This window comes from Neltuma alba, unplaced genomic scaffold (assembly GCF_004799145.2).
Source record: "Neltuma alba isolate B1F8T4 unplaced genomic scaffold, ASM479914v2 tig00012086_pilon, whole genome shotgun sequence".
Taxonomy (NCBI): Eukaryota; Viridiplantae; Streptophyta; class Magnoliopsida; order Fabales; family Fabaceae; genus Neltuma; species Neltuma alba.
The window spans coordinates 81,544-95,312 of record NW_021636644.1 but is presented as its reverse complement, the minus strand read 5'-3'; the positions used below and the strand labels follow the sequence as shown (position 1 = coordinate 95,312).

Genomic DNA, 13,769 nt, shown 5'->3' with positions numbered 1-13,769 from the left:
CCACCAGTCCTCCCATACCTTCACTCTCCTACCGTCCCCAATCCTCCAGCTGAGATTCTGTTTTAGCAGGTCTCTTCCCTCTAAGATGCTTGACCAGCCCCAAGAGGCTCTCCCTCCCTTGATGGCCTTCAGAAAATCAGATCTTGGAAAGTAAAGTCCCTTCAACATTCTAACCCACAAAGCATATGGGTTTTGAATAACTCTCCAAGCAGTCTTAGCAAGCATAGCTAAGTTAAAGTCAGCAAAATCTCTGAAACCTAATCCTCCTATCTTTTTTTGCTTGGTTAGTACATTCCAAGCTTTCTAATGGATGCCATCACCTTTAGATCCCTTCCCCCACCAGAATTTTGAAATTAGGCCATCAAATTCCTTACAGGTCTTCAGAGGCATTTTGAAACAAGTCATTGGGTAGACAGGAACTGCATTAGCCACAGCTTTTATCAGCACTTCTTTTCCAGCTTGAGTGAGGAATTTTTGCTTCCACCCTTGAATCTTCTTTATCATTTTCTCTCTGATAAAAGCAAGAGATTCAGCTTTTGATCTGCCCCAGATAATAGGAAGACCAAGGTATTTACCTGGATCGCTTGTTTCTTTAATCCCCATCCACTCACAAACTCGATTTCTTCTGGTTTCATTAGTGTTCGCAGAAAAAAAATGCCAGATTTTTCCAATTAACCAGCTGGCCTGATGCTTTTCCATAAACAGCAAAAATTTCCTTCAACCGTCTTGCAATTCTTTTTTGATGCCTTCAGAAAGAACAAAGAATCATCTGCAAATAAACAATGTGACAGAGTTGGACAAGACCGATTCATATTAATACCCTCCAACACTCCACTTTCAACGTTTTTCCGAATCATATTAGATAGTACATCTGCAACCATGATAAAGAGATAAGGTGATAAGGGGTCACCTTGTCTCACTGGACAAAGGGAATAACGCCTGCTGATTTCTAGCAGCTATGGTTGAAATAAGACTGATTTTTAATTGTAATGTTAGCAGTAAAGTTTGAGGGCTAAATGCTCGATTGTCTTCCCTATAGTTCATTTAATAAGTTGTATTATTGAAAGGAATTAAAACAACTTTGATTGGATTAATGAATAATTTAGGGGAAGGTGCGAGTGAGTGATGTTGACAAGACGCAATGCGATGCAGAAAAGGGGTGAAATGGTGGAAGTGACGAAAGGCCACGATGCCTCACGCTCGTCGTCTCTGCTTTCTGCTTTCTCTATCTTTACAAACACCCATGATTATCATGTGCGTCTTCTTCTTCCACTCTTCTTTCTTCACTTTTACAGGTCTAGAGTTCCTTCCCCCCCCCCCCCCGGGACATACTATTTGGATGAGTCTTATATAGTGGAATAAGATTATGATATAAGCAAGTCTTGTGAAAAATATCGGAATACAAATAGAGATGGATGGGAGGTATATTTTCACCTTGTTTAATGCCTTCCTGGAACCCAAAACAAACGGCTTTGTGAGGAAAATAACTCGCTCCCATTTTCAGTGTAAAAATTAGTTGGAGTAGCATTGAATTTATAAAATTTTAATTCATTTTGTTTTTCATATTTATTATTCATTCTTAAACTAATTTACCAAATTTATAAACTAAGATAGAATCCAATGTTATATAAAAAACGTGTCAAAAGAATGATGATATATTTGTTATAACTAATTAATTGATTTAACTTTTTTGAGTGTGCTCAAATTAATCAAGAAATATTAATATTGACAGTTCAGGCGGAACCAATTATAAGAAAAGGGGTGCAGTTCTACTGTACCACGCGGGAGAAAAGGTTTCAGGGGTGTTGCTCTTTGTTCAGGATAAGCGTGATAAAAAGAACTTTTACTTTGCGCTGATGACTTTAATGGCCAGTGGTCCTCTCCTCCCTCTGCGGGGCTGATCCTTCCCTGTTCTTTCTATTTAATACACCCATCATGCCTCCTTAGATCTCCTCCTCTTCTGTCACCCATCCAATACATCCTCCCTCTCTCAGTGATTTACTATTCCTTTACTCTTCAATTCAAATGATTGTGTTCTATATGCACCCTTATTCCCTCTCATCTGAGAGAGAGATATATATACCACTCTAATTCTTATTATAAGTCACATGTATCCCAAACCCGCAAACCAATAAATACATTAAATTAATCAGCTTTTTTTTCATATTTACCCTTATTAAAAGTTTAGAGAGAGAGAGATGATGGATTGTATAGGAAATGAAAAGTTGAGAGAGAGATAGAGAGGGAGATTAATTAATTTTTTATTAAATTAATAGGAATAAAATTGAAAAAGGATCATTAATTATACTACAAGTGACTTATATTTTGAAACAGATTTTTGAGGTACAAGTGGCATATAATATGGAACAAAGTGGCATATGTATCGGAGGGAGGAAAAACTGTTCCGACTTCCTGTGCCTGCTCGTTCCCCGGGCCCCCTGTCTGGGCTGAGGAAAAACCTTCTTCCCCCGTCACTTGTATTAACCCTCGCGACCCATATCGATTGTTTGCTTTTGAGGTGGAGAAGGGGCTCTGCAAATTTCAGTGACAGGTGGCCCAGGCCCAAAATGAAATGATGCGACTCATCTATCATTTTCCCTGGGCCTATGGGGACCCACGTGCGTGCTAATCTGGTCGGTGGCCATCCGATCACGGCATGAGCGGGATGCCGCAGTCTCGTCGCTGCCGATTGTTCCCACATCTCAGATCAGTCTCATTAGACTTGTTTAAATCTCGATTATCTGAACTCATTTGATCACACACAATACAAAACAAAAACGCCCAACAATTACATTATTAAGAACTCATGGCAATGAAAAAGTGATGGTTTGGATGGTATGAGCATATTGTAAGATATTATTATTATTATTATTGCATCCTAGACATACGCATGAGTTAAACAAGGGAAACGAATCGAACAAATGGTGGCATTAGTCCTTGCTCCGCATAGCATTCTAGAATAACGAGCAGCCATTCTTTCTCGTTGGGGGAGCTATAATCAATAAAATATATATATTTATCTTGAATATGTGTGAATATAAAAATTACTTCCAGAAGAATTACTTTCAATAAATTCTAATGCCCCTCCAGTCCTTAATATAAGACTTATTTAACTAATTTGATTAGATTAAGAAAGTTAGGTAAGTCAGTTAATCATAAGAAATATAACATATTTTTTCTAAAATATCTTAATCATCTTATTTAATATCCCCTTTCCCTCTTCTACATGATTGTGGTTGAAGGAGTATCTATGTGGGTAATTTAGAAAAAAATTGATAAATATGAGAAATAGATCTTATATTTAGGACCAAAATCAACTCAACAATTAAGTCCTATATCAGATATCGGAAGAGTAATACTTAAATCTAGTTCCTCGTTACTCTTTTTATGCATACAGGGGGAAGCCGGCGGAACATGGCCACTCTATAAGGGTCCTGATTGGTGGAAACAGGGTGGGGACGCACATTAAATAATCACACATAGTGGTGCTATAGAATTGAATTGAAGGCTGAAATGAAACGTTCGTCAGCTTCTCTGGCCATTGAATGTGGAAGAGTAGTATGGTTATTATAATGGCGCCCCGCACAGGACAAACAACCTATTCTGGCCCTCTGATGATTAGCCTTCATATCCTCCCCCCTCGATCTTCGTTCTCTGTCAACCCACCCCTCTCATTTCGTGTCACTTAACCAATATGAGCATCTCTCTGTTCGTTTTCCCTTTCCAAATGCCAACACTCTCACATTTAATACTCTTTTTTCTTTTTTTGTGCCGCGGGCTCCGCTGATGCTGTCCTAAGCGTTTCAATTGAAGTTGTGTTTTCTTTGTTACAGCTTGTCCGTTTCGGTCCTCAACTTATTAATTGCGCTTGTGGGTTATGTGGTGGCCACCTAACTACTAGCAACTACCGCCACATCTCATGGTTAATGCGGAAAACAATGATGGGAAATGGCTGAAAGGCTGAACAACTCAAAAGCAATTGCGAATGAGTGAAAGAGGCAGCAGAACAACCTTGTAGGAGTCGGTTAGTAATAGTAGTAGCCGGTACACGATGGTCTTACGTTGCCCAAACAAGAAGAAAAGACATGTTTTAGGTGAGCCGTGGTTGTTGCTTTGCAAACTCTTGTTTTGTTTTTTACGGAACAAACGTGGCGCTGTTGGAGGCAGTATAGACCCCACATAGCACAAACCGTTCACTAATAATAATAATAATGATAATAATTCTTCCAATCCTATTTATAAGTCCTCATTTGTAGATTATAAATAAGGTCTTATAATTCGGATTGGAGGGTAGTATATTAATTTCCCGTAACAGAAATTGATTCGATTTACTATCGTTTCGTTTCATGTTTGTTGTATGTATCTATCAGTATATACAGGGACCCGGATTCTTAATTATGGATTTATTATATCGTTTTGTTTTGTCATGGTTATATATAGCAACTATATATGTGTTTATCGTTCCACGTCCGTTTGGTCTTCTCACTGCCAGTAGAAATATTCTATGCAGACAATTATTCAAGTGGATTGCTTGATCGGTAAACAAAACGTGCCCCCTGTTCTTTGACCTACCCTTTTCTGTGTTGAACTGTTGATTAATCTCATCATGACCTAGTCAATTAAAAAGAGAGAAAGGGACGGTCCTCTTATTCAACCGAAATGAAAACCATGCTGCCAAGCGACATCTCAGTTATTTCATTAATGTGGGTTTGAATATCTAATTTTCGTTTTTATCTCCAAAATTTGTGGAACGTATTGGCAATAACAAGTTAATATGGAACCATCATGAGAACATTCACTTTCACATGGATTGAGGTTATCTAACACTCTGCGCTGCAAATTAAAGACTCTACGTTTTTTCTTCGAAAACTGCGAGAGAGATTTGAAAAAAAAAAATAGTGAGAATGTGAATTGATTTCTTTACAGCCTTTAATTTGCGGTTTGAAAGTTGAATAAATCATTTTATGGGTTGAAGAACATTCCAAAATTAGAACTCTACCTGTAGGGAATGAGAAATACTTTAGATCACCGCGGGCTAAAACTTTGTGTCTTGCACCAATGTATCTGATCTAACAAAAGTACGGAGGAATATAATGATGTATATCTGATCTAACAAGCTGTTACTCTAGTAATATAATTCATGAGATCAAATCATATTAAATTAAGATACGCATTAAATTAAGGTGTGAAAACCTTGATACATGCTGGGTAAAGATGGGAAACAATATATTGTGCTATACAGTTATACAACCGGGAACCAAGCAGCTTCCTGAGCTAACGCGCAAAGCTACGTTTCTGATCTTAAACTACTCTCTTTATCCTTTATTTCCTCTAAGGGGGGTATAATGTACGTAAATAAAAGCAAGAGGGACATGGCGATAAAAATCAGCAAAAAAAGGGGTTTTCTTTATGGATGAAATAATAAGCAACCTCAGCTTCCCATATGTATTTTATATGTAAATCTAATATATGTATATAAGTTTAATCAAATGCCTCCAAAATCTCTAACAGAGAAAGGAGAAGTGTCAGGGATGTTCCCGGCGTGGTGTAGCCCTAGGGTGAGCGACACATCACCGGCGGTGGTCCCGAACCTAATGAGAGTAGATCCGATATTGTTAGCAGTGGCCGAGGCGGTCCCGCAGTCTTCTGCAACCATGCTGCCACGCCGACACGTGTCATCATGACCCTGCAGAGGCAGGTCTGATTGGAAGCATTGGGACACGGGCGGCGCCACCTCAGAGGCGGTGGTGGTGGACGACTGTTGCTTTGCTTGGTTTTCCAAGAGGGCTTGTCTGTTGATTGCCACGAGTTGGGGGTCTCTTTCGGAGGCATTGACGTCCGATCTTTTGGCTGGCGGCGTTGTTGGTGGCACTGACGCTGACGCCGTCGCTGTTGATGTGGTAGTAGCCGTGGTTGTGGTGGTGGTAAGCGTTTGAGCCGTGTTGTTGCCACTATTGTTGCTGTTACTTTGATTCATTTCTCTCTCTTCCGCGTCCTCCGCTTCTTTAAGCTCTTGCTGATACATGTCCTCCACCATAGGTTTCCACAACCTTACCCTCGCGTTAATGAACCAGTTTGATACCTGTGTCACATCCAAACCTGTTATCATCTAAACCCTGCTTGCTTAAAATGTGACTTTAAAAGTACAAGCTGTATATCCACACAATGCTTTTTCTGGGAATATTTGAGCATAGAAATGCATTCTGTCAATTCTCACATTGAAGGTGACAGTTTAGCCAGCGCTCATAAATGAACAAACGGTATGGGCATAATTATTGGGGAGGGAATTGTGTTAAGTACGCATGATAATTGACCATGCAACGTCTACTGAAGCGAATACGTCGTGTTTAGAAGAGAGGACACACTAAAATGGCCTTTTCTGTGATCACGGTGCGGGGCTGTGAAATGACTGATTTGAAATGATGGGTAACTTGGCTGTGACTCAAACAGACAAAAATCACAACACTATTCATCAGAAGTTCCCAGTTAAGCAGTACCTACGAACTTTATTACCCTACCAGTTTTGAACTGACCGTCACAGGGTACTGGGACAGCTATACTTGGGCGTAAGTATGTAGGCTTCTGCGTAGCAATTAGCAAAAGAGCTGTGAACTTTGTTTTCTGGGATAAAATTCAAAGCACGATATTGTGCTGGTATGATTAGCTGGGATAATGTGGGACAACACTGTGGAATAAACGATACCTATGAATGCCAATAGTTTCAGAGGCATATAAGCATATTATATTATTAAAACTTTTAGTAAATTCATATTTTATCTTCTTATATAAAATTTATTAAAAATATCTTCGTATTATAAATCATAAATAATATAATTTAACACGAACTCTGAAGCAATCCATTTCCTAATCTAGTTATGTACTATTCATAAACGAAAAGGACAATATATCCTCGGAGAGGCAAATTTTGTGATTTGTATGGCGGACAGCGCAGAAAAGAAGAACAACGATACCATGAAAATATGACGAGATTATAAAACGAAAAGAAAAAAAAACCATGCGAAAAATTAAAATATACTAAATTGTGTTCAGACTTTAGACTAATGGACTATAAGAGCTTGTATTCAAAACACCGGATTATGCGTTAATTAGAAGGGACAAACCTAACAAGCAAACAAAGCTGCATGAATATGTTCCTTTGCATTTGCCGAAAAGCATATAATATTCGGGGACAAACCGACGCGCCTAGAGGAAATTAAAATATGTAAACTAATTGCACGTTTTGTTCCCACTTGGGTTCCATATATCATGCACTGGGATCAGTGGGTGAAAGCATTAGATACGAAACAGAAAGAGTATGATTCGATGCTGCATTTCATTATATTGCTTCTGTACTTAAACCGTCTGCGCTTTTATTTTCAGAATTTATGATCGGGAAGGTAAAGATTCGAAATCAAAAGATGATATTTTAAAAATTGAAAAGAGGCAACAAAAAAAAAAGGAAAGGGGGAAAAGCAATAAAAGCCTAGGTTGGCAGACAGAAACAAAACCTGAAACCACATGTTAGTCCATCTGAACTTACAGCTGGTCCCTGCACTTCCATGGGGTTTTCCTTTTCTTTGTTACATGGGTGGATGTGGGCCGGGCGTTTTTTTTTTTTTTTGACAAAAGGGCGTTTAATTATTCACAGCCTCTTAAACTTGTTTCTTATTCTCTCTCTAAACTCATCCATGACATACTGTGTAGTATCTGTAATTATATGATGTGTTTTGTGGAAAGATAAGAGTGGGGAGAGACGAACCTGATTTCTTGATAGGCTAGTCTGTCGAGCCAACAGATGCTTATCTGCATCGCTTGGATACCTGGGAAAGAGACCAGAAAATGACATCAGAGTCCTTCCCCTTAACCGTAGAATGAACACCCAGCTTTCTGTAACCCTGTGCCCCCCTCGCTGCAATTGAACCTTCCCTCCCTTTTCCTTCATGGGCGTCAGAATCTAAGCCCATGAAAGAAAGATCTACGTCCTAGCTGCCACTACAGCAGAAGAAAAGTATATCACTGTACACACTGACCGCACTTTCTCTGTCTCTCTCTACTTTATCCCCTCTTAATCGCTTCACTTAACGTACGTGTATGCTTTATGAGAGAGACGCGATGAGGTAATATGCGGCTAAAGTTAAACCATTAGGATGCTGTCTTTACAGCTTTTCGCTGGCTGCACAATATCCCAAGAACACTGCTATGTTACTGCATCACTGTTCCTCTAAACGTTGATCATATATGACAAATAAATGATGGCTTTTAGATTCCCTCTTTTCCTGTGATTAGAATTAAAATCCTAATTTCAAAAAAAGAACTGTTAATAGTTAAAACCTAGACCTCAGGAAAAATAACAAGGTCTGATAGTGCAAGTAAAGAATGAGGCGAGGCACAGAAGAAAATAGAAAGAACGTACGGGTGGAGGAAGTGCTCGAAAAGCCAGGCTCTCAAAATGTTGACAGAACGTTCGGGAAGACCTCGCTGGGGTCTCCAAGCCTCCTGCTCCATCATGCCCATCTGGTGGAAGGCTCTCTGCTGCCTCAGGCTATGCTCCAGCAGCTTCAACCTTGGAGTCTCACCCTTAGTCAAACCCGACGAACCCAACCCGTCTTTCTCGCCCAGCAACTCGCAACTGTGCTTCAGTTGTGCTGATATGGCATCCTTCAGACATCGGAAATGCCTTGACATTGCTTTCTGTGCCAGCGCCGTGTATGGCACCGCCGCCCCAAAACCCATCACCAAGTCAAATGAGTTCGCTACCATTTGCATTTGCTCGCAGTAGTGACCATATCTTCGGTCCACCTGCATAACCCCAAATATTATTTAATAAATTGACTTGCTGCATACAAAAATACGAAAGAAAACCATGGCTACTAGCTTTTATTTTTTATTATTATTCGTCGAGGGTATTGCGCATACATGTTATTATTTACTCAGAAATGGAGGTTTGATATTGATTTCGCTGGATGAAGGACTGCCAACTACATCTAATTAATTACTCCAGTGTGACTGTGTGAGTATTAATTAAGGAAAGCAATCTATGTGTGCCATCAATCAAGTAATAAGATAGGGGACTCCATTCAACCCATGCACAGTCAGTGAAAAACGAAAGGACATATATCGTAGATTATGATTTATTTGGAGATGGATAGTTTAGTTACCATTTATTGAATTTGGTGAGACATTGTTTCTTCCCAAAGAAACCCAGAATTTAATAAACGCGCGCGTGAATTGAAGGATATAGGGTTGGGTGAAATGATTGTTAATGGGAGCAAGGCACATTGTTTAGCTTTCTTTTTCCCTCACTCTCCAACTGACTAGCCTCTGTGTGCACAAAGCCATCAAATAAAGAAAGAAAAGGAAGGGCCTCCCAGGTCAACTGAGACATGGTAACAAACTAACAATTGCTTTCACTTTAATATCAGCAATGATGGGTATGTATCAGGAGGTGGGAGAGCAGTGGCATTCATAACAACTTCCTACGTAACGTGATGGCTTAGATTGGGGGTATTACTAAACAGAAAGAACGTCGCTTCTTGATGGACGTCTTCTGCTATATTAAATGGACTTTAATTTACAGAAGGAAGATATCACGTATCCGTACCAACCGATCCTATAGAATAAGAATTTAGAGCCCTATATTATACTTGCCGGCTTCTTTGTTTTCAATTTATTAAAAAAAGATAATCAAAGAAACCGGCCGAAGAATGTGCGTTAATCCCTGTGCAGTTTAATATGATTTTTAAAAAAAAAAAAAACAACATGAAGGGGCTAAACAGAAAAGAAGAAAAAGATCTAGGACCTTGACTCTTGAGCATTAAAGAGGTAAAGAGAGAGGGAAAGTACGTGCCTCGTCAAGCATGGAGAGAAGTTTGACCTTCCTTCTCTGATGCTCAATCCTGTCGGCGGCTGACAAAGGTGGAGGATCTTTTGTTGAGGATGAAGAAGCAGCGGCACCAACACCGGAATTGGAATTAGGGTTGGAGTTCTGCCTGCTGAATTTGTTCTTCTTGAATTGACCCCTCCCAACGCTGCAGAATTCTTCAAGCAACTCTTTAGCGGGCTTCACATACTTAGAGTTCCTCAGCACATTTGCAATCCCTAACGATGACCCGAAACCAGCATGGACTTGGTGGTTCTGCGCTATTCCTTGTAAATGCAATGTGTGAGTTTGAGTTTGACCTCCTCCCAAATTCTTGTACGGATACTGAGCAGATGAGGACCCTCCTGCCGCACTTTGACTGTAATAATTAAGAAACCCGCTATCGCTCATCCTTAGTTCCTCGGCTTTCGCTGCTTCTAAAGGAGACGACAACGATAAAGAAAGGCCCTGGCCTTCCACAACCCCTCCGATTTCACCCGGATTCTGGTTGGTGTTGGCGTTGGTTCCTACTTCTTGAGAACCTGATTCAGAAAACGGAATCCAGGTGAATTGACCAAAAGCTCCTCCCGTTCCGGGGCCTGCAGGGAATTGTTGCAGAGAAGAGGAAGGATTGGGGAGCAACATGTTGAGGGTGGAAGAACTAGTGGAAGGATTGTGAGGAGGGGAAGGCGATCTTGTTTGAGGATTCATCAGAAAAAGCTGCATGGCAGCCGCTGAATCCGCCGCATTCATGCTTGAAATCTGACGCTGATGAGGACGGTGGTGGTGGTGATTCTTCGAATCTCCAAGACCACTTATCATGCCTTGTTGGTCTCCGTACCACTCACTGCCCATCGCAGTAGCCTGCTGTTGTGGCCTGCTGAACGATCGATACGTCGCCGTCAAGTGTTGTTGTTCCAACAATTCTGAAGAGGTGGCGCCGGAAGGAGGGAAACTAAACATCTCGGATAGCATCCCGGCGGTTTCGTACACGGGAAGGCCTCCGGATTCCTCTTCCTCAATACCCACTAACGGTGGTGGTGGGTCGAAGCCTTGCACCCTCACTTTGTCCCTCCGGATCTGCGCCTGCTGATGAGGTTGCTGAGTTGCAGTGGATCTCTCGAATCCATTCGAGAAGCTGAAGATTCCTGCCTGATGATAATCTTGGGACATGGACATAGAATTGGAAAAATCGGACTTATTGTCGACGGTAAAAAAGGAATGGTGGCTCTTGCACTTTGAGTGAGAGATTATTGATGCAAGTGGCGGTGCTGCTATTCCCATCTTGAAATCTCGTTGTTCGTCATAATTGTCGTCGTCGTCGTCAACTTCTTTATTTCCTTCGGCAGCATCACTTCAACTGTCCAGTTTGCTGAATTCGACAAGGATCAGTGCCAGAATAACCAAATCTAACAATTAAGAAACATCCATCGAGTTACTGTAAGTCGATTATGGTACAAGACACACATGATAGACTAGAAACTAGAGAAAGAAATAGGAGAAGAGAGAACCAATGAACTGGCCCCCGGCCCCTCCCCAGTCCCCTCATCTAAACATTAAATTTTCCTTTTATCATTTTCAGCCTTGTTCATCATGTATATATATACACACACACACATAAATATAAAAACAATATATATGTACCTCTGAGAGTCGCATAGTATGAAAGGAATTGAAGTTCGCAGACATCGTTTTCCCTTCTGTGGCAATTGAAAGCTTCTTCGACTCCTCTCTCTCTACCCCCTCCCACACTCACTCTCTCTATTGTCGCTCTGTCGCCTCTCGTCTCTTTCTTTCTCTTTCTCTCCTTTTCTTTATCGTCTTCGGTTGCTCTCTGGAGTAAGAGTTCTTGCAATCTCCTTGTGGTACAAGAGAGATGCAACTTTCATATACATAAATTATTGGAAATGGAGGGTTCGGGGGGGTGCTGATATGATATCGGTCTCAAAAATATAGCAGGAGAAGGAAAAGGGAGAGGTCGCTGTTCTCCCTCTTCAGTCTTCACCCTCTTTTTTAATTTTTCCCCACCAATAATGCCTTTTTTTATATCTTTATTTATCTGCATAAAAATATATTCTCCCATTTGACAAAAAAGATACAAAAATAATACTATAATAAAGTTGTAGTGGAAAACCATACGCAAAAGAAAATATTCATGGTCTGGAAAGACGACAATACCCCTGCTAGACAACAAAGTTTACCAACACGATGGTTGGAATTACGATCCAAAAGGATCCAAACTGACGTTTTCGGCAAAATGATAATCACAAGGAAAATTTAACGTGGCTCAACATTTATTTAATTAATTTGGCGAGGGGAAATGACGAAACTACCATCTCCAGAGTATTGGTTTTTATTGTCATTTGAATACGTGGTTTGGGAACCAGCGCAAACAACGGAACAGTGGGGGGGAAAATAAGATAAGGGGTCAGTACAAAGTCATCTCAATGATCCAAGCTACCACTACCTTTTGGTGTCATGGAATGACTATAGTGCCCCGAGATAATGATTCAGGATGACAAAAGTTGGTAAGGGTAAATGAGGCATGTGAGGAGCTAGAAATTCATTAAATAGGCCAACCGAAGCAAGATAGGGAAAGATAGATGGCACGTGCCAGTGGATGGGCAAAACAGACCAGTTAGGTTGTGTAATGGGAGATGTACACAAGTATGTGGTCTGAAAATCACCCATAACTGCTTTGAGAGCTTTGGCACTGTCACGATGGGCATATTCATTTTCCCTTTTCATGCAGCCTTTGATTTTTACAGGTGTTTTTCTTGTCTCCCCCCTTTTTACTTGCATTTAATTATACACACACACACACATGTGTGTGTGTGTATATATGGGTCAAAAGAAAGTGCTCAGCTTTATCTACTGCTTGTTGCTGAATAATAATGAGGGGGCGCTGGTTAGTTAGTCAAATGTATATTGCCTTGAATATTGTTTTACCTAATTACTTAATAATTTTCTATTTATATGTAAACTATTTTCCTGGCAAGAAGAGGAACCAGTTGTGTGTGTGTGTGTGTGTGTGTGTGTGTGTGTGTGAATCCAGATACGGGGCTGATGTACATAATGTTGCTGATTAAGAATGAATCTGCTAAATTGATGATTGCTGCAATCTAACTCTCTTTTGGGTGGTGTGTGTGTGTGTGTCCAATATAATTACTGTGCATTAGATTATGTAAACTTTATGTTTGACTTTTGCAAGTGTTATTCGGACAAGCAAACTCCTTTTTGATGGTTTCATAAGCAGCCCGGCCCACCTTTTGGCATCCCATTTTTCAATTTTAATTAAAAAGGAACATCTCCCATTAATTATTTATATTTATCTATTTATTTATTCGTTTCAATCATGTAAACCCATCATTAAAAATTACAGCTCGATCTCCCCTCTATTCCCCTCCATCTCTTATATTATTACCTTTTTTTCATATTTTACCATTATTATCGAAAAAATATCTTTTTCAAGGGCAATACATGACATGTATACACATACACTACTTTATATTCATCAAAGGCAAATCTTAATTCCAGATTCCAAGTCTGGATAGGCCATGAAATTCTCTATATAATAATATTCTAATTGCTAAACAGCATGTGCTGCACGTTTTGGCATGTATATGGAAAAAGTTGGTGTTTGATTGATGTTGCCATACAAAATAAGAACAATTAAATCCATGCCCGAACTCATCTATCAGATCAGTTGCTAAACTCTCTCTCTCTCTCTCACTCACAAAAAGGATCCGTCATAAGCAATTTGAACTCCGTATATATTCGCCACAACACCATCGAAATTATGAGAAATATTTAGCCAACACATGCTAATGCTTTAGTTCAGTTTGAACAATTCACATTTGATGGAAGAATGTACACTCTGCAATTAAATCATTCTTCTTGTTACCATTTC

General features: G+C 40.0%; 1 protein-coding gene across 3 annotated transcripts; it reads right to left on the bottom strand.

The window, feature by feature from the left end:
- Positions 1 to 5,141: 5,141 nt before the first annotated feature.
- On the bottom strand, positions 5,142 to 11,794 carry LOC114722197 (BEL1-like homeodomain protein 4). Of its 3 annotated transcripts, none has more exons than XM_028908160.1 (5): positions 11,504 to 11,794; positions 9,848 to 11,268; positions 8,414 to 8,799; positions 7,760 to 7,820; positions 5,142 to 6,082 (listed from the first exon to the last, which is right to left on the bottom strand). In XM_028908160.1, exons 2-5 carry the CDS (start codon positions 11,141 to 11,143, stop codon positions 5,486 to 5,488), a joined length of 2,340 nt encoding a protein of 779 aa, XP_028763993.1. In that variant the 5' UTR covers positions 11,144 to 11,268; positions 11,504 to 11,794; the 3' UTR covers positions 5,142 to 5,485. The 3 variants fall into 3 exon arrangements, with proteins under 3 accessions (XP_028763993.1, XP_028763992.1, XP_028763994.1); XM_028908159.1 differs by having other exon boundaries at positions 9,848 to 11,231; positions 11,504 to 11,793; XM_028908161.1 differs by lacking the exon at positions 11,504 to 11,794 and having other exon boundaries at positions 9,848 to 11,425.
- Positions 11,795 to 13,769: the final 1,975 nt, after the last annotated feature.

What these genes read in the sequence shown, in the direction of transcription:
- LOC114722197 (XM_028908160.1), bottom strand. Translation starts at nt 11,143, where the DNA reads ATGGGAATAGCAGCACCGCCACTTGCATCAATAATCTCTCACTCAAAG. An exon ending in TTCGAGCACTTCCTCCACCC is followed by an intron (nt 7,821 to 8,413) that starts GTACGTTCTTTC and finishes TCTCTTTCCCAG; the next exon opens with GTATCCAAGCGATGCAGATA. An exon ending in CTAGCCTATCAAGAAATCAG is followed by an intron (nt 6,083 to 7,759) that starts GTTCGTCTCTCC and finishes GATGTGACACAG; the next exon opens with GTATCAAACTGGTTCATTAA.